The sequence below is a fragment of the Mirounga angustirostris genome, unplaced genomic scaffold (genome assembly GCF_029215605.1).
Source record: "Mirounga angustirostris isolate CCGP_5_RB_7025 unplaced genomic scaffold, mMirAng1.0.hap1 SCAF_8, whole genome shotgun sequence".
In the NCBI taxonomy this organism is placed as follows: domain Eukaryota; kingdom Metazoa; phylum Chordata; class Mammalia; order Carnivora; family Phocidae; genus Mirounga; species Mirounga angustirostris.
In genome coordinates this window covers 28,950,123-28,976,168 of record NW_026991716.1, presented here as the reverse complement: position 1 = coordinate 28,976,168, position 26,046 = coordinate 28,950,123, and the positions used below count along the sequence as shown (strand labels likewise).

Below are 26,046 nucleotides of genomic sequence, written 5' to 3'. Positions count from 1 at the left end.
GGCAGGCCCCTCTGTGGACTTCTGCTTGGTGTTTCATCTCGTTCTTAGTCTTTTGTTTTGTTTTGGCTGGTCTAAAGAAACAATAACTTTCTCTGAAGTAAACTTTATTCCTAATATGAAACAAAATTTCCAGGAAAGCTGAGAGTTCTGGGTCTGAGGAAGGTGAGGAGACAGGTTGAGGTGGAGGAGGGCCAAGGAAGGGCTCTCAAAGGATGGCAGTGGCAGCAGGCAGCACTTCCTGACTCATGAAAAGGTCCAGGTCCAAGTTGGGATCGTCCAGGTCCAGTTTCAGAAATTTATCTACTAATGTCTGGCAACTGATGGGAGAGAGGACAGCAGGGTTTATGGCAGAATGGAAAACTGAGTTCCCAGGCAGAGGGAAGAGGCTGTGGCAGAGGGAACCCAGGAAAATTTAGGGATTTCAGAAACAAATCATGGGTCTTTGAAGGGCAAAGAGGCTGTCAGGGTCCCTGAAAGGGGAAGAAGAGCTGCAGAACATGCTGGAAAGAACCAGGACACTGGGCCACACACACTCACTTTTCCATTTGCTTCTCCTTTAGCAACTCCTTGACAGGCTTGATAGGTTTCCCACTGCGGATCAAGTCTGAGACCTAGCAACAAGAAGTGGGGGTGGGGGAGTTGGGTAAGAGAACTGGAAATAAGGGTCAGAAATCCCATGGACCCAGAAACCCAGGCCCCTGAGAGGAGTAGGGACAACAGTAGGGAGCCCTGATGGAGGTGTTTGACCTTTGGATCTCACCTCCTTGCCACGAGTAAGGAGTTGGTCAGGAAGCCCAGCCTGGGCAGCTGTGTGGGAGGCATGGCTGGCCTTGGCAATACCTTCACACACCTGATAGAAGAAGACTAGGTCGTCTCCATCCTCACAGGTCTCCATGGTCTTAAAAGAGATAGAAGGGGACAGTATGTCATGAGTCACTCTGCGTCCTGTCCTGAAACCCTTGGCCAATCCCTGTGGGGAGTGAGAAACGGGAAGGATGCCTCTGTTCTAACTGAGGAGGCTGTTCTGGGTTCTGGTAAATGTTCCTCCTAGGGAGCCCCAGAGGGCTAGATTGGTATCCTTACCAAATATTGTACAAGGGGCCCTTGTGGCAGCAGCTGGAGCTGAACAAGACTCAGAAAGTTGGTGGCCACAAAGATGTGAGGGCACGTGGGTCCAAGTGCCAGCCAGTGTCTCAGGACAGCGGCCAGAAGTGCGAGCCCGTCCACCTGCGCACAGGGCAAGGGTGAGGGTACTGAACCACAGGTGCCCCCGTGTGCACCTCTCCACCTGCCCTAGCTGTCCCCATCTTGCGCTTTTCTGTTTCTTTTCTGCCCACATACCCTCTATTCCTCTCCTGAGCCTCCCCACCATTTTCCCCTCCTCAGTTTCTCATCAGCTTGTCTCCTCACCGTGTTGGTTCCCTTTCCAAATTCGTCAATGAGGACCAGAGACTGCTTGGTGGCATTGTTCACTGCTTTCGCCATCTGCTGGGCACCAGGTGGACAAGGGAGCGTTTCAGTAGTGTTCAAGTCCTGCAACGCACTGACCACAGCTGCTTGTGTGTGTGTCCACCCTCCTGGACTGCAAGTTCATTAATAGCAAGACTCGTGTTTTGTTCATCCTTTCATTGCCAACAGTGCCTCATGCAAAGCAAAGGTTCAGGAAAGGTTCATGGTATTGATTCTCACAGTGTCTGAACTTGGTGCTCCCTGCCCCTAATACAGAAGGCATGCAGGAGACGGAATGGTTTTCTTGTTCTGATCATTTTTCAAGAATAGAGTTCCTTCCGCACTAACACCCTCCCCCAGCCCCACCACCCTTTGCTCCCTTTGACCTGGTTGAGGTCGATCATGAAGGTAGAGAGGCCCAGGGAGATGGAGTCACAGCTGTGGATTCGGGTAAAGATGGCATCTACAGCCCCAATTTCGGCTTCCTCTGCTGGCACAAAGCTGCCCACCAGGGCCATGAATGTGATCAAGCCTACCTAAACGTGGAGGAGACAAGGTCTTGGGCCTGGTGGTGTGGGCCGGGGTGGGGGTGAGGCAAGGCTGAGGGGTGAATTATAGATCAAGGTGGGCAGACACAGTCTAATAGGAGAGGATAGCCCCCTCAGCTCTCTTTAGAATCAGGAAAGAGGGCGGGAGAGTGGACAGAGGCACACTTGGGAACAGCACGGCCCTGTTCAGAGGTGGGGAGAGGCTTTCAGGCCACAGAGGGATCCGTTAGAGCATGGCTCTCCCTCAAGTAGAGAGGAGAACATGTGTGCACGATGGCCTTTCCATGACAGGTCGGGTCAGAACACCAGGGAGGAGCTGCAGGGACCTGTGTTTGCAGGCAGGTGGGAGATGGAGACAATGAAGAAGATGCCAGAGGCCCAATGTGCAGGGACTCTCCTCACCTGTTTGAGGTATATGCTCTTCCCTGAGGAATTGGGTCCAGTGATGACTTTGACCCTCCCTCTGTCCCCACCACATTCTGCAGAGTTGGGCACGAAGGTTCGGGCACAGAGTTCCATCAGAGGATGTCTGCAGTGGGTAGAAAGGTACCTCACACGTGGCCTCTGAATGCAGACGAATGAAGCCACCAGAAGATGGGGCCTTTGGGCCCCTTGTGTCTATGCCTCCACCCCCTTCTGTTCTCACCTGCCATTCTGGATTCTGACCCCAATGAGCTGGGGGGCATAACGGGGCCTTGAGTAGCCATAGTCCCGGGCAGCACTGGCAAGAGCCAGCAGGACGTCCAGGCGGGAGGCAAGGTCCAACACCCGGGTCAAGACAGCGGCCCGTGCCAGCACCTGACACTGCAGCTGGTACATCAACAGGGTCTCCTGGTCTGGGGGTGAGGGAGGGAGGGAGCTGGGCATCAGCTCCATGGGAAAAGGAAGAAGAGACAAAGAAGCCAGGGGACACCTGGAAACAGGCGTGCAGATAGAGTCCGAGACACCCCAAGCTGCCCGCCCTTCCAGCCTTTTGCTTCTCCTCACCCCGGATGTCACAGTGCAGGTCCCCCAGCAATGCATCCAGCTCCTTGGTTCGAGCACTACGGTAGTGCAGCTTCTCCTCTGACAGAAACTGGGAACAAGGGCTCAAAGCTGTGGGCTTTGCATTCTTGGTCCCCATCTTCTCTAACACCACGTCTGGCCCCACGCCGACTTTTTTTTTTCTTTTAAAAAACTTTTATTTAAAAATAGAACAGAGGGCGCCTGGGTGGCTCAGATGGTTAAGCGTCTGCCTTCGGCTCAGGTCATGATCCCAGGGTCCTAGGATCGAGTCCCACATCGGGCTTCCCGCTCCTTGGGAGCCTGCTTCTCCCTCTGTTTCTCTCTGTCTCTCATGAATAAATAAATAAAATCTTTAAAATAAATAAATAAATAAATAAAAATAGAACAGATGCAGAGGGTGCCTGGGTGGCTCAGTTGGTTAAGTGTCTGTCTTCGGCTCAGGTCATGATCCCGGGGTCCTGGGATGGACCCCCGCATTGGGCTCCCTGCTCAGTGGGGAGTCTGCGTCTCCCTCTCCCACTCCCCCTGCTTGTGTTCCTGCTATTGCCTCTGCCTCTGTCTCTTTTAAATAAATAAATAAAATCTTAAAAAAAAAAAAAAGAACAGATGCAGAAAACAAATATATAGCTTAAGGAATTGTTATGAGGCAAATACCCTTGTAACCAACCACGTAGGTTGCAAAGTAGGTTAAAAAACTAAAATTTTCGGGCGCCTGGGTGGCTCAGTCATTAAGTGTCTGCCTTCGGCTCAGATTGTGATCCCAGGGTCCTAGGATCGAGCCCCACATCGGGCTCCCTGCTCCGTGGGAAGCCTGCTTCTCCCTCTCCCACTCCCCCTGCTTGTGTTCCTGCTCTCGCTCTCTGTCTCTTTTAAATAAATAAATAAAATCTTAAAAAAAAAAAAAAAAAAAAAGCTAAAATTTTGTCAGCTACCCCAGAGAGCCATCCTAATCACAATCCTCTCCAACTCCTCAAAAGTAACCTCTATTCTGACCTCTTTGGGAATCAATTCCTTATTTTCTTTATAAGTTTATCATTCAAATATTCATTCTTTTTTTTCTTTTTAAAGAGAGAGAGAGGAAGTGTGGATTGGGGGGAAGGGGCAGAGAGAGAGAGGGAGAGAGAATCTTAAGCAGGTTCCATGCTCAGCATGGAATCTGAGGTGGGGCTCGATCTCACAACCCTGAGATCATGACCTGAGCTGAAACTAAGAGTTGGACGCTTTGGGGCACCTGGGTGGCTCAGTCGTTAAGCGGCTGCCTTAGGCTCAGGTCATGATCCCAGGGTCCTGGGATCGAGCCCCACATCGGGCTCCCTGCTCCACAGGAGGCCTGCTCTCCCTCTCCCACTCTGGCTGCTTGTGTTCCTGCTCTCGCTGTGTCTCTCTCCGTCAAATAAATAAATAAAATCTTAAAAAAAAAAAAAAAAAGAGTTGGACGCTTAACTGACTGAGCCACTCAGGTGCCCCCCCCCGCCAAATATTCATTTTTTTTTGCTCCCCTCCAAATAAAATAAAAAATTTATTTTCTATTTTTACAGGAACACAGAGAGAAAGACACTAGGGAAGCATGAATACATGGCCAACTGGCTTCCAGGAAGTTTCCACCATGGCAGGGCAGATAAGAGGAGAAGCCAGGACATTTCTCCCTCTGCCTTAGGAGTTTCTCCTATTTGGCTGAATCCTCTCTAGGGTTCTAGCTCCCACTGTTTCAAGGTCTAAGGCTCTGCTGGCCCACTTCTTCCCGTTGTCTCTTCAGCCTCGGGGGTGGAAGCAGCTTTCTGTTGACATGGACATCTGCGTTGTCCCAGCTTTTGAGTTTCTCTTTCAGTTCTCCCATTAACTGTACAACCAATTCCCTGTATTAAATTCCTTCCATTAGAAATAGCTGGAATGGCATTTGTTTCTCCTTACTGGATACTGGCGGATGGAGAGCTGAAAAGAGTTTAAGACGAGGCCTTGTGGAAGGCCACACCACAAGTACTGGAGTATTTGGGGTTCAGCTGCCTTCAAAACTTAAAGCCCTCCCTTTAGAACATGGTGTTCCTTGGTGAGTATCCAATGTTTACAATTTAATTCTTAAATTAGTGACAAAATAACAATTAAAAACAATCTCAAACATCTTTGTTTTTTTAAGTCCATGGATCCTTTTGGCAAGGTCTGATTTGTTCATGAAATTCTTACCAATGTGGGGCTCTTTCCTAGGATACGGGCTGAATTTTCCTCAGTGAATCCTTTGGAGTATTCCTTCTTACCTCCTCTGAAGTCATTGTTTCTTTGATACTTGTGCTGAAGCTGAACAGGCTTGTTGAAAGGAACAAAGCCCTTTGAACAAAGGAGCAGGGTGAGGACGAATGAGCCCTGATTAACCACCCCTGGATACGGCACATGTGAAACTGGGCCCCGGCATTCTGTACTTGAATTGCAGAAATGCAACTAGGTCTTCATGTTGGTGGTGGAGAACCGCCAAATATTCATTCTTAAAGACTAGTTTAGTTATGCCTTCCGCTGATGATTTCTACAACTCTTTTTTTAATTCCAGTATCATTAGCATACAGTGTTATATTAGTTTCAGGTGTACATTACTCAACAATTCTGCACATTACTCTGTGCCGGTCAAAATGAGTGGACTCTTAATCCCCTCCACCTGTTTCACCCATCCCCCTACCCACCTCCCCTCTGGTAACCATCAGTTTGTTCTCTATAGTTATGGGTCTGTTTTTTGGTTTGTCTCTTTTTCTCTTTGTCCATTTGTTTCTTAAATTCCACATACGAGTGAAATCATATGGAATTTGTCTTCCTCTGACTGGCTTATTATACTTAGCATAATACTCCATGCCACTGCAAATGGTAAGATTTTGTCCTTTTTTATTGCTGAGTAATATCCCACTGTATGTAATACCATATCCTCTTTATCCATTCATCTATCAGTGGACACTTGGGCTGCTTCCACAGCGTGGCTATGGTAGACAATGCTGCTATAAAATAGAGGTGCATGTATCCCTTTGAATTAGTGTTTTTGTATTCTCTGGGTATATTTGGGTAAATACTCCGTAGTGCGATTCCTGGATCATTGGGTGGTTCTATTTTTAATTTTTTGAAGAACTTCCATACAGTGGCTGCACCAGTTTGCATTCCCACCAACAGTGCATGAGGGTTCCTTTTTCTCCACATCCTCACCAACACTTGTTGTGTCTTGAGTTTTTGATTTTTTAATTTTAGCCATTCTAACAGGTATGAGGTGATATCTCATTGTGGTTTTTTGTTTTTTTTTTTAAGATTTATTTATTTGAGAGGGAGAGGGAGGAGGGGCAGCAGGAGAGGGAGAGAAGCAGACTCTGTGCTGAGTGCAAAGCCCAATGCAGGGCTCGATCTCATGACCCTGAGATCATGATCAGAGTCAAAATCAAGAGTTGGCACACCTAACCGACTGAGCTACCCAGGCGCCCCTCATTGTGGTCTTGATTTGCATTTCCCTGATGATCAGTGATGTTGAGCATCTTTTCATGTGTCTTTTGGCCATCTGGATGTGTCTTCTTTGGACAAATGTCTGAACATGTCTTCTGCCTATTTTTTAATTAGATTATTTGTTTTTTTGGTGTTGAGTTATGTACGTTTCTTTTTATTTATTTAAATAATTTCTGCACCCAAAGTGGAGCTCGAAGTCACAACCCTGAGATCAAGAGTCTCATGCCAAACTGCCCTTAAGTTCTTTATATATTGCATACCTCTATTGGGTATGTCATTTGCAAATAGCTTCTGCCATTCAGTAGGTTGTCTTTTATCGGTTGTTTCCTTTGCAGTGCAGAAGCTTTTTATTTTGATGTAGTCCCAGTAGTTTAAAGATTATTTATATATTTATATATTTATTTATTTATTTATTTTAGAGAGAGAGCATGAGTGGGGGGAGGAGCAGAGGGGAAGGGAGAGGAACGAGCCAACTCTGTGCTAAGTGAGGAGCCCAGCACAGGGCTTGATCTCACGGCCCTGAGATCATGACCTAAGCCAAAACCAGGACTCAGACACTTAACAGACTGAGCCACCCAGGCACCCCTATGTAGTCCCAATAGTTTATTTTTGCTTTTGTTTTCCTTGCCTCAATAGACATACCTAGAAAAATGTTGCTGTGCCCAGTGTCAGAGAAATTACGGCCTGTGTTCTCTTCTAGGATTTTTATGGTTTCAGGCCTCACATTGAGGTCTTTAATTGATTTTGAATTCATTTTTGTGTATGGTGTTAGAAGATGGTCTAGGGGCGCCTGGGTGGCTCAGTCGTTAAGCATCTGCCTTCGGCTCAGGTCATGGTCCCAGGGTCCTGGGATTGAGCCCCGCATCAGACTCCCTGCTCCGTGGGAAGCCTGCTTCTCCCTCTCCCACTCCCCCTGCTTGTGTTTCCTCTCTCGCTGTGTCTCTCTCTGTCAAATAAATAAATAAAATCTTAAAAAAAAAAAAAAAAAAGATGGTCCAGTTTCATTCTTATTATACGTTGCCGTCCAGTTTTCCCAACACCATTTGTTGAAGAGACTGCCTTTTCCCCATTGCATATTCTTTCCTGCTTTGTCAAAGATTAATTGACCAGAGGTGCCTTATTTTATTTATTTATCTGATTGAGAGAGAGAGAGCAAGAGCCAGGAAGGGTGGGGGAGGGAGGAGAGGGGCAGAGGACGAGGGAGAAGCAGACCCCCCACTGAGCAGGGAGCCCAACATGTGGCTCAATCCTAGGACCCTGAGATCATGACCTGAGACAAAGGCAGATGCTTAACTGGCTGAGCCACCCAGGCGCCCCAATAAATAAAATCTTGAAAAAAAAGATTAATTGACCATATAATCATGGGTTTATTTCTGGGCTTTCTGTTCTGTTCCATTGATCTGTGTCTATTTTTGTGCTAACATCATACCGTTTTGATTACTACAACTTTGTGATACAACTTTAACTCTGGAATTGTGATACCTCCAGTTTTTTTGTTTTTTTTTTTTCTAAGATTGCTTTGGCTATTTGGGGTCTTTTATGTTCCATACCAATTTTAGGATAATTTGTGAAAAATGCTGTTGTTATTCTGATGGGGATTGCATTAAATCTGTAGATTGCTTTGGGTAGTATAGGCATTTGAACAATATTTGTTCTTCCAACCCAGAGCATGGAATGCCTTTCCATTTCCTTGTGTCATCTTCAATTTCTTTCATCAAGGTTTTATAGTTTTCAGAGTACAGATGTTTCATCTCTTTCCCACCCTGACTTCTTTCCCTTTTATCTCAGAGCTGGTAAGGATCAAAGTAGAACTATAGAAGAGACAACCCATATTAGGAAGTACTGATAGGGTAAGGCCCTCCCTCAGCTATTGACTTATTTCTCTTATCACCCCCTACAGAGGTCAAGGGTCTTACCATAAAGTCCAGTCCTTCAATCTCAAAGTCACTGGCCTCTGCCATGGAAGGCAGGCGGGGAATAGAGAGAAGGAAGCCAATCTGAGGAGAGTAAAGAGATAAAACAGGGAGTAAAGTACCAAGTACTGGGCACCTTATCTCCCTGGAGGACACCAGAGTTCTGCATTCCTGCAGTGCTTCCCTCAGGGGTCTAAAGCTACCACAGGGTGTTCATATTCTTTAGGCTTCTCCAGGAGTTTTCTTATCTAGCAGTGTGTCCTTCAAGAGCTTAATATCTCCCATAAAAGATCCCTGGGGGTTACACACACCCTCCTGCCCTCACCAAAGGGATGTAGATGACACTGCATGAAGGAATACGGGAGTCCAGATTCTCTAGCTCCTTCCGGGCGACCTCAGTGAGGAAACTGGGAAGTCCCATCAGCCTTCGTTTTTCTAGGAGGGTGGAAGACATGTGGGTATCAAAAGTAAGGTTCCTGCCATGTTGGCCCCAGTTATCCCCGGTTGTAGTGGCCACCTACTGATGATGGTACCCCGTCACTGGGTGGGCTCGTGTTTCAGGGCTCACAGGCCCAACTGCACACCCAACACTCACTCTCATCAATGTCAGGATCTATGTTGGGGAGGACTGTGAAGCGATTTTCAGCAAGACTGCCCTCAAAGTCCACCTGAGGAGATAAAAAGTCTAGTTGCTCATCACCCAGAACCGTCCCCAGTCCTGTTCCTCACCTCTCCTTGGGCCCCTATTCTCCCTGCATTTCCTGTTTTGACTCTAACCCTCCAAGCATGTCTCTGATGTTCTGCCACCTCCTCTCACCATCCCATTCTTTGGTCACCCAACTGACCTTGATGTCTCCCATCTTCAACACCACATTCCCCAGAGCCCGGTCTTTCTCCATCCTCCAATCCCACCTCTCTCCCCTAGGTCCCCAGGGGCTCTGCCTCTTTCTTCCACTCACCACCTTCCCAATGAGGCTGGCGATATGGTGCAGGTCGTCAGAGAACTCTTGGGCAATGTCCTGAAAGAGCTGGATGGACTGGGGCAGGGAGCGGCAGGCATCCCTCAGACCCAGGGCACTGTACACAGTCTGTAGCAGAAATGGACAGAAGGCGGGCTGAGGCGAGGGGACAGGGAAGGACAGGGGAGAAAACACAGTAAGAAAGAGGATCTCAAAGGCAAAGAAGAAACAGTAAGTGAGGAAATGGCATCTGTAAAACTCTGTGTCAGGCACTCCACTCAACAGTGAGGCCACAAAGAACTAAAATGTGGCCCCTGTCCCAGATGAGCTCATGGTCTAGTGAGAAAGACAGAAATAGACCCAGAAAATTTAAAAATAAAATGGTAGGTGCTTTAATAGAGGAAAGGATTTCATATTGAGGAAGGTTAGCATACAAGGATTTATTTCTTAGCTCTGTCCGTGGTGAGAAGTGACAGATACCCCAGTAGTAATAACCACGTCTAGTGTCCAGATCTGGTTTCTAATACTGTTCTCCAAAGAAGGTAACCAGGACTCCTTGGAGAAATGGTTGATTCCAGGGCTGGGGCAAGGAAAATATAAGATGAGCCTGGAGCATCTTGTAGCGGTAGAAACTTATGAAGTGTTCAAAAATGGACTGGGGGCCATGTCAGAAGGGCATTATCAAAAGCCTATCTGAATTTGAAAAGCCAATCTGAAGGCCAATGGGCATATTAAAAGCCAATCTGAAAAGAACTCTCAAAGATCTAAACTAGAAAAATGTGAGCAAAAATAAACAGCATTGAATTATAACTCATAAAATATTTATGAGATAATTGGCCTATGATTATGTAACATGCTAACATTTTTTTATAAGATGTTAACATTAATGGAAGCTGAGTGAAAAGGTATATGAGAACACCCTGTACAATTTTTGTGGCTTTTCTTTACATCTTAAATTATTTTTTAAAAAATAAATTAAAAACAACAGAAGGATAAATCTTAAACATTTTTTAAAGAAAATGTTAAAGGTAGAAAGGGGGAAAAGATAGAAACCAGAATTAGTTGCCTATACCTTGTTTGGGAGGTTACATTTTGGAACTGCGTAAATATTTTACATAATTATAAAAGTAAATTAAATCTTAAAAAACCAGGGGCGCCTGGGTGGCTCAGTTGGTTAAGTGACTGCCTTTGGCTCAGGTCATGATCCCAGGGTCCTGGGATTGAGCCCCACATCAGGCTCCCTGCTCAGTGGGGAGCCGGCTTCTCCCTCTGCCTGTTCTAACTGCTCCGCCTACCGCTCCCCCTGCTTGGGTTCTCCCTCTCTCTGACAAATAAAATAAATAAAATCTTTAACAAAAAATTAAAAACCAATTCCTAAAAATCAAAAATAGAATGAAACAAATGAACACAAATGTATATTCAGTTAGTGACATAACCACACAGAGAGGAACTATTCCAAGTGACTAAAACACAGTCATTTGGCTGTATCCTTAGTAGGGACAAAAAGAACTTCCCTTCTTCCCCCGAAAAAATCTTATTTTCAGCAATAATATCATTGGTAGTAGTGCTGGTATTGCTATACTAAGATTGTTGTGGATGTAATGTAAGAAAAGAAAATGAGTGATATTCTAATCTTATCATTCCTAGTGTTACTGAGAACTAGAAGGAAGGTTGAAGAGAATAGTATAGGAATATACAAGGTAAGAACCCTGTGCTTCTGAATTTAAATTGCTGGTATCAGTACCAATTTGTCATGTATTTTACTTTTTAAAAATTCTAGATATCGGGCACCTGGGTGGCTCAGTTGGTTAAGCGACTGCCTTCAGCTCAGGTCATGATCCCAGGGTCCTGGGATCGAGTCCCACATCGGGCTCCTGGCTCAGCAGGAAGCCTGCTTCTCCCTCTCCCACTCCCCCTGCTTGTGTTCCTGCTCTCGCTGTCTCTGTCTCTGTCAAATAAATAAATAAAATCTTTAAAAAAAAAAAATTCTAGATATGTCTGCAGAAAAGCCTTTAAAGCAATAAGCAAAACATGCTGTGTGTGCATCCTCTAGGATTCAGACTGTGATACAGAAATGCCATTTTTCTCTAAAAGGAACCAGTGCTCTTTGGGAAAGATCTGGTTCTGGGTCAGAACCAAGAGATGTAGGGGCACCTGGCTGGCTCAGTCAGTAGAGCACGCAACTCTTAATCTCAGGGTTGTGAGTTCAAGCCCCACCTTGGGTGTAGAGATTACTTAAAATAAATCCATATAATTTAAAAGAAGAAAGAACCAGGAGATGTAAATGATGTATCTGGTACATCTTCTCAAACGAGAGAGCAGGAGGGGAGCTATCAAGTGCAGACGTCTACTGGGGTCATGTTTAAGGGACTCAGAAGCCAACATGAAGAGGCTCCCATTGGCCACAGATGGAATAATCTGAACATGTAGAAAGATTAAAAATGCAATGGACTGAAACATGTGTAAATCTGAGTTTGTGATGATACTAAAACAACAAAAAATACATTGGCTACCTTGGGGCATGTTAGGGAACTAATAATTTCCTATATGCTGAAGAGCTGGTAAATAAAGGCAGGGGAGAAAATCAAGCAATTTCTACGATATGAAATGCACCACTGAGTAACCAAAAAGCAGATGAGAGGAAGTTTCTCTTTACAGAAACATTCAGACTAATAAATGGAGAAAGAATAACAGAATAACACTACTTTGCAATCTCTAAGGAATTAATGGACTTAGGTATTAAACATCAAAAGCTGCTAACATCACAAAAAGAGAGACAGACGTATCAGGCATTATATTCCTCTGCTTATAAAACAGTATTGAAAAAAAAATCAAACTTGGATTTGGTCAATCTTCTAGATCCAACTATTAACAAAAATTCTAGAAGAGAGTAAAACATGTCAAAAACACGTACAGAATGTAATCAGCAAAATCCAGGTTAAGGAAAACTCTACTGGACAAACGATCCAATTTCTTCACCAAATAACTTGCAAGGGGAAAAAGAAAACTAAAGATTGAGATAGAGATGGAGGGAGAACAGTGAAATGAAAAAGGAACCCACAAAGGGGACTTCAAGAGACATCATCCCATTGCCATATGTTGAACATATTTGCATCCTAATTAAACAAAATGTATTTTTTTCCCAAGGATTTTATTTATTTGACAGAGAGACACAGAGAGAGAGGGAACACAAGCAGGGGGAGTGGGAGAGGGAGAAGCAGGCCCCCCAGTGAGCAGGGAGCCAGATGTGGGGCTTGATCCCAGGACCCTGGGATCATGACCTGAACCGAAGGCAGACGCCCAATGACTGAGCCACCCAGGCGCCCTACAAAATGTATTTTTTTAAATCATGACATTTAAGAGAGGATTAGAAATGTGAACATCAGATAATTGATGATATTCAAGAATTATGTTAATTGTTAGTAAGATTATGGTATTGTTATTCTTTTTTAAAAGCAATTTTCTTTTAGAAATCATACTGAAATAGTTATAGGTGAAATGATATGATGGCTGGGAATTGCTTCAAACTAATCCAGGAAGGGGAAAGAGGGAGAAGATATACATGAAACAACACTAGTATGAGTCTAGGTGTTAAAGCTGCATGCTGGGTACATGGGGGTTCATTATATTATTCTAAATTTTTTTGAGTTTCCACAATACAAAGTTGTTGTTGTTAAAGTGTTGGGAAAAAGTTGGACGGGTGAGCAGAGTACACAGGGTCTGGATTGCCTGCTGAGAGGCTTAACCTGGACCTCTGGGCTTCTAGAAGGGAGGCCTTACCTTGTATAGAACCTGCCAGTCGCTGGCCTTGGTGTGGGACAGCTTCATGCGTTTCAGAATCAGCTACAGTCAGACAAGGGGACGGCCACTGTTTCCCTTCTCCCACTCTAGTGCCCCCCAAGAAGCCCAATGTCTACTACCGACCCTCAAGCTCCTTCCCCACCTCCCTGCCCCCACCCTGGGCTCACAGGTACATTCTTGATATGACCCAGCAACCGATGCAGCATTTGAGCTATGTCCAGATTCTGAGGTAGGAGGAAAAACTGAATGACATCCAACCGAGCATTTAGCTCTCCCAGGTCCTGAGTTGGACGTGTGAACCACAGCCTAAAAGTGAGGGATGAAGTAGGGGACCAGAAATTACATCTGTGCTCATCATTGTCTTTTTTTTTTTTTTTTTTAAGATTTTATTTATTTGAGGGTTGTTGGAGTGAAGGGGGATGGGAGGTATGGGGTGCCTGGGTGATGGACATTGGGGAGAGTATGTGCTATGGTGAGCGCTATGAATTGTGTAAGACTGATGAATCACAGACCTGTACCCCTGAAACAATACATTATATGTTAATTAAAAAATAAAATAAAAATGAAAAAAAAAGATTTATTTGAGAGGGAGAGAGAGAGAGCAAGCACGAGAAGGAGGGAGGGTCAGAGGGAGAATCAGATTCCTCACGGAGCAGGGAGCCCAACACGGGGCTTGATCCTGGGACTCTGGGATCATGACCTGAGCTGAAGGCAGACACCTAACTGACTGATCCACCCAGGCGCCCCCTCATCACTGTCTTGATCTCAATTTGTGACAGTGTGTGTTTGGAGGGCCCTGGGGATTGTGGTGATATGGATCTGTACTGGCAAGCCCAGTGTCCTATCTGTGCGGGTGTGTTTACACATGTCTACTAAAAATCTCTGCATGTGAGCACGACTGTTTATCATGGTTTTGATGCATGTGACCATGTGTCATTCCATGTGGATATGCAGTGGAGCTTGTCAATATTTAGAGGGAGAGCAGCGTATTGAAGTATTTGTGTGCCAACACTCTAGCTTTCTCTGCGGCTGAGTAGGAGAGGGTGAGTCAGCATGAGTTTAAATGCATTTGGCTGTGAAAGTCCCTTGGGTGTAATAGCACAGACGTTCGTCTTTTCCTGTTCTTCTGTGAAAGTATATAGCCATTCCATGCGGAACAGTACATCCTCAATTCATGATAATGGTCATCTCTGCAGAGAGAAGGATTGGGAAGGGACACTTTAAGAGGCTTCCATAACATTGTCTCTCTTTTCTTTAGACTTTAAGAAATAAATATTTATTTATTTATTTATTTGAGAGAGAGAGAGGGCACGAACACGGGGAGGGCCAGAGGGACAAGCAGACTCCCTGCTGAGCGGGGAGCCTGATGCAGGGCCTCCATCCCAGGACACTGAGATGATGACCTGAGCCAAAATCAGACGCTGAACCTACTAAGCCACCCAGGCCACCACGCCCCCCACCCCACCGTTTTTCAAGTAAGCTCTATGCCCAACGTGGGGCTTGAACTCATGACCCCAAGATCAAAAGTCACATGCTCTACCCACTGAGCCAGCCAGGCACCCCTTTAATAACATTATCTTATTCTTAGTTTTGCTGGTGTAAACATAGAAGTTTATATCATCATCATCATCATCACCATTATTACTTCCACCTTTTGTGTGCCTGAGGTATTTGCTAATAAATTAAATTAGTATACAATAATAAATGTCTCATCTGGGTTTGTCTGAATCTGGGTGTCCCTGTCTTTCCGTGGCTACGGAGAGTGTGCGACTGTGCAAGGACCTGTGAGCCCATGAGTTCTTTTCTGCATTAGAGCGGCCATTAGGCATATGCTATTTTATACAAGAAGCAACCTGTGGAGACGCTGGGGCCCGGGGATGTGTATCTCACACCACAGTAGAGGGCCAGTCACCCTGGGTTAGAGCACCCCAGGCTAGAGTGAAGCGGAGGGCTGAGTGGGATTCGAGGGTGGGTTTTAGGCACCTCTGTTCCTCAGCCACCTGCAGCAAGTGTAGGGCAGACTGTGAATACCTGTCCCTACCTTGGAGAGCTTTGCCAAGCTGCCTATCTTGTAAAATCCTGAGGTTTTTCTGACTCATATACGCTAGTGCCGGGAGAAATCTTAGTCAAGCTAAACCTCCTAATTTTACAGCTGAGAAAATGAAGCGCTTAGAGAATAAGCAGCTTGTCCAAAGTCATGGGGCTAGTAAGAAGTATAGCTGGGTCTCGAACTCAGGTCTGCAGACGGCTAGGACAGTGCTCTTCAGAGCAATGTGACATTCAGTCACCTTCCTGGTGCCCCATTCAGCTGGGCCAATTGGGTCCTTAGTTCATAATTCAGGTTATGTTTCCATGCCCTGCTGGAACCTACCTGGGGGATCTGCACTCCTCCCCAACTTTAACTCTGTTCTCTTCTCCACTAAGAATTCCTTCCCTCTCATCCCTTGCTGAGATGAGAGATCTGCACCTGTAGAATGTGGGGGTGATTAAATGATCCCAATTACCTGGAGATGACCTCAGGGATTATCCTAAAAACCTCCAAAAGACACACAGTGCAGGGCAGGTGAGGTGGGGAAAGAATTGTGCACCTGTGGGCTATCAAAGCTTTCAGCTCTGAGTTTGTAGAGACCATGTGACCCATGTGCTTGCATCTGGGTACCGTGCTCACTCACTGGGTGCTACCATATCCAAGGCCATGTGCCAGGCACTGAGGTCACAGGTATGACCACTGTATGGAGCTTGCAGTTATGAGAGCAAGCAGGTTCACTGACCGCTAACTCCAAGCTGATGTGACAGTGCAGCCAGAAAACATAAACAGGCACTAAGCAAACGGGAAGGAGCATGTCAGTCTCCCTAGAGGTGCCTGTGAAGGTTTCACGGAAGGGGTGATAGTGGGCTTGCACCTTGAAGAGGATGTAAGATTCTGACAGGTGAAGAACAAGGGAAAGACTTTCCAGAAGGAACTGCATAAACACAGGCTTGGTGTATTCCCATGACGGAAAGTGGCCCAAACAACTGGAATATAGGGTGGATCCAGTGAGAAAGGACTTAGGCAGGGCTAGAGAAGATAATCATGGAAATTTAAGTTGAGGTGAATGGGAGGGCCTCTGAACACCATACTGCTAAAGATGCTGATCTTCACCCCGGCAGGGAATGGGGAAGCCTCCTGAGGTTTATGTTATTTTGTTTCTACTTAAGGTTTAAAAAAGTGGAGTGACACGCTCAGATATCTATTTTGGAATAACAAGTATTTTGGAACGAAGGACAATTAGAAAAAGAAGAGATTAGAGGCAGAGAGACCACTTTGAAGGTGACTGTGATGCTCCAGGTTGGAAATGATTATAGCCAGAATTAGAGCCGTGGGAAGAGGGAGGGAGATGGCTGAGAAAGGCATCTCAGGGTAGAATCAATAGGCTTTAGTGAATAACTGAATATGAAAGGTGAAGGAGAAGCATCAATCCAAGGTTCAGCACTTGAGAAGTAGTATTGCCAGCAATGCCATTAGCCAGAAAAAAAAGGTGCAGGAAGAGGAACGGGCCCAGTGGGCATCGGTTTAGATGCTCTGAGTTTGAACTATGTGGAAATTGCAAGTGGGGATGATGTGCAGTGTGCATTCTACATACGGAATTTGGAACTAGAGACACAATTTTGAAAGTCATCAGAGAATAGCTCAAATTTAGGGGTGCCTGGATGGCTCAGCCGGTTGAGTGTCTGCCTTCAGTTTGGGTCATGATCTCGGGGTCCCAGGATTGAGTCCCACATCGGGCTCCCAGCTCGGCAGGGAGTCTGCTTCTCCCTTTCTCACTCTCCCTCTGCTCTCCTTCTATCTGTCTCTCTCAAATAAATAAATAAAAATCTAAAAAAAAAAAAAAATAGCTCAAATTTGAAGTATGGTTTTTATAATTAAAGATAGTACTGTGTGGGGTGCCTGGCTGGCTTGGTCGGTAGAGCATGTGACTTTTGATCTTGGGATAGTGAGTTGGAGCCCCATGTTGGGGGGTATATTGTACTTAAAATAAAAAAAATCTTTTAGGGGCGCCTGGGTGTCTCATTCGGTTGAGCATCTGACTTCGGCTCAGGTCATGATCTCAGGGTCTTGGGATCGAGCCCCACGTTGGTCTCCCTGCTCAGCGAGGAGTTTGCTTGTCCCTCTCCCTCTGCCCCTTCTCTCTCTCTCTTAAATAAATAAAATCTTTAAAAAAAAATCTTTGGGGCACCTGGGTGGCTCAGTTATTAAGTGTCTGCCTTCGGCTCAGGTCATGATCCCAGGGTCGTGGGATCGAGCCTCGCATCAGGCTCCCTGCTCCGCGGGAAGCCTGCTTCTCCCTCTCCCACTCCCTCTGCTTGTGTTCCCTCTCTCACTGTGTCTCTCTCTGTCAAATAAATAAAATCTTAAAAAAAAAAAAACATTTAAAAAATAAAAATTAAAAAAAATATATTAAAAAAAAAATAAAGCCCAGGGTGCCTGGGGGCTCAGTCGGTTAAGTGTCTGCCTTCAGCTCAGGTCATAATCCCAGGGTCCTGGGATCGAGTCCCACGTCAGGGTTCGCTGCTTGGCGAGGAATCTGCTTCTCCCTCTCCCTCTGTCTGCCACTCCCCCTGCTTGTGTTCCCACTCTCTCTGTCAAATGAATAAATAAAGTCTTTAAAAATAAATAAATAAAATAAAGCCCTACCATATGAGGTAGAAACTTCCAGTTATTAAAAAAAGACAACGGAGGGCGCCTGGGTGGCTCAGTCATTAAGCGTCTGCCTTCGGCTCAGGTCATGATCCCAGGGTCCTGGGATCGAGCCCCACATCGGGCTCCCTGCTCTGCGGGAAGCCTGCTTCTTCCTCTCCCACTCCCCCTGCTTCTGTTCCCCCTCTCGCTGTGTCTCTCTCTGTCAAATAAATAAAATCTTTAAAAAAAAAAAAAAAAGACAACGGGGCGCCTGGGTGGCTCAGTCATTAAGCAGCTGCCTTCAGCTCAGGTCATGATCCCAGGATCCTGGGATCGAGCCCCGCATCGGGCTTCCTGCTCCACGGGAAGCCTGCTTCTCCCTCTCCCACTCCCCCTGCTTGTGTTCCCTCTCTCGCTGTGTCTGTCAAATAAATAAAATCTTAAAAAAAAAAAAAAAAAAAAACCATGGCGCCTGGGTGGCTCAGTCGGTTAAGCGTCTGCCTTTGGCTCAGGTCATGATCTCAGGGTCCTGGGATCGAGTCCCACATTGGGCTCCCTCCTCGAGGGGAAGCCTGCTTCTCCCTCTCCCACTCCTGCTGCTTGTGTTCCCGCTCTCGCTATCTCTGTCTCTGTCAAATAAATAAATAAAATCTTAAAAAAAAAAAAAGACAACGTACAGCATAAGGAATATAGTTGGTAATATTGTAACAACTTTACATGGTGACAGATGGTAGCTAGATTTATCGTGGTGATCACTTCATAATGTACATAAACGTTGAATCACTATGTTGTACACCTGAAACTAATATATTGTATGTCAACTACACTTCAATTAAAAAAAAGATATTGCCATGTGTGCATTAGTGTTTTGTGACTGTTTCTGCTGCTTTTGTGTGTGCCAGTCTGTATCATCAATGGGCATATGGGTATCTGTGCTGACATCAAATGAGGATAATACTAGCTACCACTTGGGGTTGTTGTAAGGATTAAATGCATTTAGCCAGCATTTGGGAAAGGGCAGTTGTTTTTATTACTACCGGATGGAGTGTGCATGTGCCTGTAGACTGCATGCATGAGCCTGTGGCATGTCCGTGAGACTCACCTGAGCAGCTTCTCTCCCCACTTACAACGGCATCTGTTGAGGATTCCTGTGGGGAGGAGCAGGGGCAGGGAGTAAGCTTGTTACAAGGCAGGGGCAGGGAAAGGAATGTGTGGATGTGTCTAAAATGAGGCATCCGGGCCAGAGGTTCGGGTGTTGGGCAGGCTGGCCTGGGGGCGTTCCCTGGATACAGGACACAAAGGCAGCTAAAGCCAGCTCCTGGCCACAGGTCTGAGCCAGGATTACCTTACATGGGCTTAGGGGAGGGATGGGCACTCCCACGAACAGTTGGCCAGAAAAATACAGAGTGGTTGTAGTTGGAATCACAAAGAGCCCAACACGTATATGTAAACATTAGACACAATCCACCGAGATATGCACAGTGAAACCATGTGGATACTTGGGGCGATGTCCCGACTATACCCTAAAGCCAGAGACAACTGATAAAGACTCAATGCCAATAAAACACGGGCAGTTAGGCAGTTATACATAGGGCCTCCCCAAGTCCCTGGACAGGTGCACGACTAGCGGAAACATCCATGCAAGCCCAAGGAATGAACATGGAATTGGTAAAGTCAGAGATGATAGGCAAATGACACTGGACAACTGTGGGCGAGGGGAGATGCCAAGCTCAGGGAGGGTACAAAGAGAATTGGATGGAGGGGCGCCTGGGTGGCTCAGTCGTTAAGCATCTGCCTTCGGCTCAGGTCATGATCCTGAGGTCCTGGGATCAAGCCCCACATCGGGCTCCCTGCTTGCCAGGAAGCCTGCTTCTCCCTCTCCCACTCCCCCTGCTTGTGTTCCTGCTCTCGCTGCCTCTCTCTCTGTCAAATAAATAAAATCTTAAAAAAAAAAAGAGAGAGAGAGTGCGAGCGAGCTGATGGGAGTGGAAGAGACATCTGGCAGTGGGAGTGAAGTGGGAAGAAAGGGGCTGGGACACATGTTTGGAGGCAGCTGCTTTTCTGGCAGGCTTTCATAGTGTGGGATGAGGGAAGGGGCATACCCACCAAAGAGGCTGAGCCCCTCCTTCAGTCCGCTGGCCACTTTGTACACTGAAGGATGGGACTCACTCTTAAATATCTGCAGAACGCTGTCAGGGAGAAATGGAGGCGTTTGAGGTAACGGGTTTTTAAAGGGAATTCAGAAAATGGAATGGAGGTTGGGGACACGCTCCTGAGATCAAGTGTTGTTGTAAGGTCTGTCCCACACTCCTCTCTGCCTCAGTTTTTCTCTTCAGGATAAGTGACTCAGGAAGGTAGGATATCTATTTGATACCTTTGTGCTTTTCGTCCTTTCTCCTCGCCCTCTCTTCCCTTTCCTTCAAGGAGACAGACCTTAATAACCCCAGGATTAAAGAAACTGGAGCCTTATTAGGATTATTAGAGCATTAAACTTAATCCTTCTCCCTCCCCCAAGACGACAGCCTGCCTCCATCTCCTTACCTGTATGTGTCTTGATCTATGCTCACCAGATGGGTCCTGAGGACAGAAAACAAGCAAAAGGGAAGGTGGCTGGGATGGGGCGGTGTGAGTCCATTGCTAGGTTCCACCCTTCTCAGTCTTCTCCCCAGAGCTCCACATCCCCTTCAGGTGCTCCTATGTGTCCTAGACCACTTTACCCGATGGGGCACCGCCCACTTCCCCGTACCCCACCCCTGTCTTACTATTCAGGCCTCCCAATCCCACCTAACTTTGCTTAAGGTTAGGGTAAATCACCTACAACACAAATTTCTTAAAGCCCAGGATGGGGACGCTGATGTTATAGTCTTCCAGTTCAACCCCAATTCTTCTTCGACCCAGGAACTTGAGCAACCCTCCAAGTGCCCGAACCTGGGAGGGGATCAGGAATGGAGTTGAGGTCAGTCCCAGTGTCCTTGAGGCTGGACGACACCAGGGAAAACTATTATTTCCAGGGTTGGACTAGCACCTCCCAGGACTCAACCCTAGAAGTGGGGTGCTTGTCCCTTTCTCCAGCCTGCTGCATCCCAGCCCCTGCATCCCAGGACCCTTCTCACCGTGAGGAGGCAGTCAAAGGGAATAATGGAGGAGAGGAAGAGGATTTTCTCAGTGGTAGTCATGGAGTCTGGAATGAAGGCGTAGTTTCCAGAAAGGAGGCGCTGTTTACTTATCTCCAGACCTATTTTGGGGGAGGCATGGGAAAGAAAGGTCACTTTCTTACCCCATTTTTTTTTTTTTTAAAGATTTTATTTATTTATTTGACAGAGAGAGAGATAGCTAGAGCAGGAACACAAGCAGGGGGAGTGGGAGAGGCAGGCTTCCTGCTGAGCAGGGAGCCCGATGCGGGACTCGATCCCAGGACCCCAGGATCATGACCTGAGCCGAAGGCAGACGCTTAACAACTGAGCCACCCAGGCGCCCTTTCTTACCCCATTTTAAGAATGAGACAATACTCTCTGACAAATAAGTAAATAAAATCTTAAAAAAAAAAGAGAGAGACAATAGAAGAGATGATGTGACTTGCCAGCTGCCACAGGCAGTTAGTGAAAAGCTGAAACAAGAACCAAATCTTCAGACTCAGTCTAATTCTCGCTTTATTTTACATTTAATATAAAGATCTTTGGCTGAGAGCACAACCTGAGAAAGATGAGTGACTCAGGGAGGTATCTATTTGGGATTCAGGGTCAAAAAGATCATATTAATAGGGGAATGAATAATACTAATGTTTTAACATCTAATTAGGATAGAACATTCCCTATCCTTTTTGCAAGCCTGGGAAGGTTATGGAAGTGCCTTATGGATCATCAGAGTCAGCCTTTTTTTCTTTCTTTCTTTTTTTTTTTTTTTAGAGACAAATGGCTTTGTCTTTTTTTTTTTTTTAATTGGTGATTTTAACTTTCAAATGGCTTTGTCTTAAAGGTGAAAATTCCAACAATCAAAGCTATCCACCAAGTGTCACCACTCCTCAGCGAAGGCCCTCATCCCTAGACATGTCTATGTGGAAGTTTCACAAGGTTTCAGGTTATTAAAAAGTAGGGACCAGGAGAGATCTTGAGGACACTGGTTAAGGGGCTTGGAGAACACCAAGGGTTAGGATGAGATAAAGCTGAGGGGGGACTTCTGATGATGGGGCTGGAGTAAGGAGAAAGGGTAGGGAAACTGGGATGGGGGGCTGGGCAGAGCAAAGGAAGTACCAAAATCCACACTTGGCAAAAATACGATTTCAGGTCTCTTAGGCTCTCTGTGCTCCTGGGAGGCTGTGGGGGAAGCAAAGAAAGGGCCATCAGTCTGGACATCTCAGTCCCCTGCTTCTGTCCCACCTTCCCTCTCACCCAATTCTGGCCTCCTGGCTGTAGCTCCCTCCAAGACCCTTTAGTCTCCTGGAATATTCCACAGTTTAGTCCTTCCCCATCTTCACTTTTCCCCTTACCCAGTCCTTACCAAGCTTCCCTAGAAACCGAGTCATATTCTCATCCTGTTTGGCACTCGTAACAACAGACCGGGGATTGATTTCATCCAACACTTAGAAGAATGGAGACCAAATGAGTTAAAGGATCTTTATCCTCTAAGAGGGAACCCATTGCCCTCCCCTTGCTACCTCCCTTTACCCCCTCCAAGAAACCCCCCAAAAAACAAACAAAAAACACCCTCGTTTCCTCCCTCTAAAACTAAGAAGTGCTCTGCACATTGGGAGCATAGGTACGAGTCAGGCATGAAGTTTTGGAAAAGAGTAGTAGGACTGGCAGGGTGGTAGGAGAAGAGGAGTGGCCTGGAGGTTGTCACTAGACTAAAAACCTCTGAAGGACAGACATGACTGATTTGCCCAGGACTGTATGTCCAGCACCTGATACACTGTAAGCACCTAATAAATGTTCCTTGAATAATGCAATGAATTCCTATAAACAACAAAGAGAGCCTCTAGGAGTCAACTAATAAAATAGACTGAGTCAGGTGAGGATATATGAGTGAAATACACCTCCAGTCCCAGAGTAGAGGAACCCATGGTTCTGCCCCCACCTCTCTGGAGAAGCTTGAGACTCTCGTGATCTGGGGCATCTGGCATGAAGTGGATGGTGGAGTCACTAGTGTCATAATAGGCAATGCCCAAGTATCCCGAAGTCCACAGGACACACAGATGGATCTGTCCCGGAGGAAGAAAGGAAACATATTTGAACTGCTGGGTTATGCAAGGTTATGCCATGTCTTGCTTAACTGTAATCATTTTATCAAATCTCTGAGACAGTCATCCTCATCCCCATTCAGTAAGTGTGAAATAGAGCAGAGAAAAGCGACTAGCTAGCTCTTCCCAGCCCGTTTATTCTAACACCCCGACGGTCCAACCAACGCCCCGCTCTCCGGACCCATGCGCCTGCCGCTCGCGACAACACCGCCCCAGAGACCTCCGCCGGCTCCTGCTCGTTCTCCTCCTCCTCGGACTCCCCGCGGCCCGGCACCGGGGCCAGGCTGGGAAAGCTGGCCGAGGCTGCCCCGGGCCCCGGGCCCTGCGGCGTCCTGCCTGGGATCGCTCCGACGGAAGCCATGGCCTTGGAGGCTCTGCGGGAGCAGAAAATGAAGGCGGTTCAGGGGCGAGGTTTCACCGCGAGGAGGCTGGGGTAGGGATTGCGCAGAAACGCAAACCCACCCAGGACTTCTGGGAGGCGGCTGAGGCGCAGGGCTGCGAGGGCCGGGGAGAGCTGCGGTAACATTTTTTTTTTTTTAACATTTGTGGAACATTTTGACGGGCGACTTCTCACGTACGTCACTGAGGTCCAGACTGTGCAAAACTCCACTCGCCCCACCCTCATTTCGGTCACGCAGAGGTTGGGCTTTGGCTGGACGGCCCTGTGGGGGGAGTCTGCACCGCTCCTCTCTCCGCCACTACCAACCACACCCCCACGGTCGCAGCCCGAACCTCTAGACTTTCCCCCCTCAGCCGCCGACTACTCGCGGCGTCTTCCCGCGTTTTCAGTCACCTGGGTCGCTACGTGCACGAAACCGCGTAACTAACAGTCTAGTGCCCGCAGGAGGGGCATACCGGCGTGAGGACGGGGTGCGCGCGCACACGCCCCGCCCTTCTTAGCGGCTATTGGTCGGAAAGATCCGGATCCTGCCTGGAGATCCAACCGAGCGAGAGAGGGAATAAACAGTTGCTGGGACGGCTGGACACTGATTGGTCCATCCGCATATGGGGCGGTGCCAGAACGTTCAAAATTCCCGCCTGTGCCGTTGCTTAGCACTTGGGCAACTCGCCTTCCGGGTTTCTGGGCTTTGATTGACGGGAGGTGGAGCCTGTGAGAAAGTCGGAAGCGGAGCTTGAGTCAGAGCCCAGGGAACTGGTCTAGGGGTGTTGGGGGAGAGCTGGCTAAAGGGGCAGAGGCGAATTGCATTTTTTTCTGGAGAGTGGAGATAAGCAACGTTAATTAAGCCTGTGCCAACAGCTCTAAATTAATATTTGTACCCACGACGGACGCCTGGCTGGCTCGGTCGTTAAGCGTCTGCCTTCGGCTCAGGCCATGATCCCAGGGTCCTGGAAGTGAGTCCCGCATGGCACAGTAGGAAGCCGCCTTCTCCCCCTGCCTTTGCCTGCTGCTACTGCCTGCTGTGTGCGCTCTCTCTCTCTGACAAATAAATAAAATCTTTTAAAAATGTATTTGTACCCACTAAGTTCATATTTATGAAAACTTAGGACAGTGCCTGGTAAACTAGTAAGAGCTACTACGTATTTCAAATAAGTAAGCAGAAATAAGTGAGACTCCTATCTTAGTCCTCCTTTGCCTATTTCCTTGGTGCAGGGTATGACCACCCCCACGAGGGCACTACTGGGTCTAATTTTAATTTTGGTCTCCCCAGAGGAGGTAGAAGCATTCAAATTACACAAAATTCTGGTAGAAGTAAGACCTGATAGGGGTGCCTGGGTGGCTCAGTCGTTAAGCATCTGCCTTCCGCTCGGGTTATGATCCCAGGGTCCTGGGATCGGGCTCCGCATTGGGCTCCCTGTTCAGTGGGAGGCCTGCTTCTCCCTCTCCCTCTGCCCCTGCTTGTGTTCCCTCTCTCTCTGTCAAATAAATAAATAAAATCTTAAAAAAAAAAAAAAAGTAGACCTGATAACCCCTACACCCCCGCTGAGACATGTCTATCCACCTCTGCAGGTGCACAAACACCCACACCCCTAAAGACAGAGGGGTGTCATTCATTCACCCAGCAACTATTTAGTGCCTACTCTGGGCCAGGTGGTAAGACTCAAAGTACTGAACATTAATTAAGTATGGGCTTCATGAAGCTTACTTTTTAGTGTGTGTGAGAAGAGAAGCAAGGAAATTGTGAGGGGGACAGAAATAAATACATACTTTAAAAAAACAGATCCCTTGGGACGCCTGGGTGGCTCAGTCAGTTAAGCGTCTGCCTTCAGCTCAGGTCATGATCCCAGGGTCCTGGGACAGAGTTCCACATTGGGCTTCCTGCTCAGCGGGGAGCCTGCTTCTCCCTCAGCCTGCCACTCTCCCTGCTTGTGCCCCCCCCCCGACAAATAAATAAATAAGATCTTTTTTAAAAAATAAATTAAATAAAAAATAAAAAAACAGATCGCTTAAAATGCATCTTCCTCTCCAGCTTTGTCCTAAGGTACCCTGAGATGGGGCGATCTCATCCAAGAGGTTAGAGAAAATGGTGGGTTAACCTGGCTCCGCTAAACGATTGGAAAATCCCCTCTAGCAAGAAAGGTAGGGGAGGGAGTTAAGGATTAGGTTAATGGTTACCCCTGGCAAACTGTTGAGCAATGGAGCTATGGAAACCTGAAAGAGACCGTCACAACTCTAAGGCGTGTCAGGGAGGCAAACACCTTCCAATCTGGGGTGAAAACAGATTAGGGACTGGTTTACCAAGCCAAGGAAGGGGAGGGAGTGAAAAAGAAGCCACCCTTTGAAGGAAAGGGTAGATACTGAGATAGAAGGGTAAGGAGATGAGACCGCAGGAAAACTTCTCTGATGCAGGATTTGGGGGTGCAGCCCCGGGGGGCACTGCTGGATAGTACCAGGAGAGGGCAGCATTACCTGTCATCTGGGAAATTAAGGCGAAATACCTTGTGGGTAGCCATGCCAGCCAGCCAAAGTCAATATTGATGATCAAGCCAGCTTTACCCATAAAGCTGTAGGAGAGAAAAAGGCAGGAATGAAGCTGCCAAAACCTGTTTG

The 26,046-nt window shown here is 46.9% G+C and overlaps 1 protein-coding gene, 1 long non-coding RNA gene and 1 other non-coding gene across 8 annotated transcripts; 1 reads left to right on the top strand and 2 right to left on the bottom strand.

Annotated features, from left to right (window-relative positions):
* Positions 1-87: 87 nt before the first annotated feature.
* Positions 88-24,174, bottom strand: MSH5 (mutS homolog 5). 6 transcript variants are annotated; one of them, XM_054505803.2, is made up of 25 exons: positions 23,830-24,174; positions 23,218-23,410; positions 22,874-22,997; positions 22,298-22,378; positions 22,051-22,113; positions 20,914-21,035; positions 20,619-20,728; positions 20,342-20,377; positions 19,907-19,989; positions 18,903-18,948; positions 13,308-13,446; positions 13,120-13,182; positions 9,340-9,495; positions 8,976-9,048; positions 8,706-8,815; positions 8,384-8,464; positions 2,985-3,072; positions 2,644-2,833; positions 2,400-2,526; positions 1,836-1,985; positions 1,411-1,485; positions 1,084-1,227; positions 761-898; positions 538-611; positions 88-317 (listed from the first exon to the last, which is right to left on the bottom strand). In XM_054505803.2, the coding sequence occupies exons 2-25, from the start codon at positions 23,395-23,397 to the stop codon at positions 206-208; spliced, it is 2,565 nt and encodes an 854-aa protein (XP_054361778.1). In that variant the 5' UTR covers positions 23,398-23,410; positions 23,830-24,174; the 3' UTR covers positions 88-205. The 6 variants fall into 6 exon arrangements, with proteins under 6 accessions (XP_054361778.1, XP_064453471.1, XP_064453474.1 ...); XM_064597401.1 differs by lacking the exon at positions 23,830-24,174 and adding an exon at positions 23,615-23,811 and having other exon boundaries at positions 9,340-9,468; XM_064597404.1 differs by lacking the exon at positions 23,830-24,174 and adding an exon at positions 23,615-23,809 and having other exon boundaries at positions 9,340-9,468; positions 23,257-23,410.
* Positions 2,252-5,369, top strand: LOC135365545 (uncharacterized). The gene is made up of 3 exons (XR_010413587.1): positions 2,252-2,408; positions 4,541-5,049; positions 5,205-5,369. It is a non-coding gene; the product is annotated as an uncharacterized LOC135365545 (long non-coding RNA).
* Positions 14,626-14,698, bottom strand: TRNAK-UUU (transfer RNA lysine (anticodon UUU)). Its single transcript has one exon. It is a non-coding gene; the product is annotated as a tRNA-Lys (tRNA).
* Positions 24,175-26,046: the final 1,872 nt, after the last annotated feature.

Bases quoted from the DNA above. Each gene is read 5' to 3' on its own strand.
- MSH5 (XM_064597401.1), bottom strand. From the start codon at position 23,661: ATGAGGGTGGGGCGAGTGGAGTTTTGCACAGTCTGGACCTCAGTGAC. The intron at 1,986-2,399 runs GTGAGGAGAGTC...CTCCACGTTTAG, and splicing joins AGAGCATATACCTCAAACAG to GTAGGCTTGATCACATTCAT. The intron at 899-1,083 runs GTAAGGATACCA...ATCTCTTTTAAG, and splicing joins GGCCCCTTGTACAATATTTG to ACCATGGAGACCTGTGAGGA.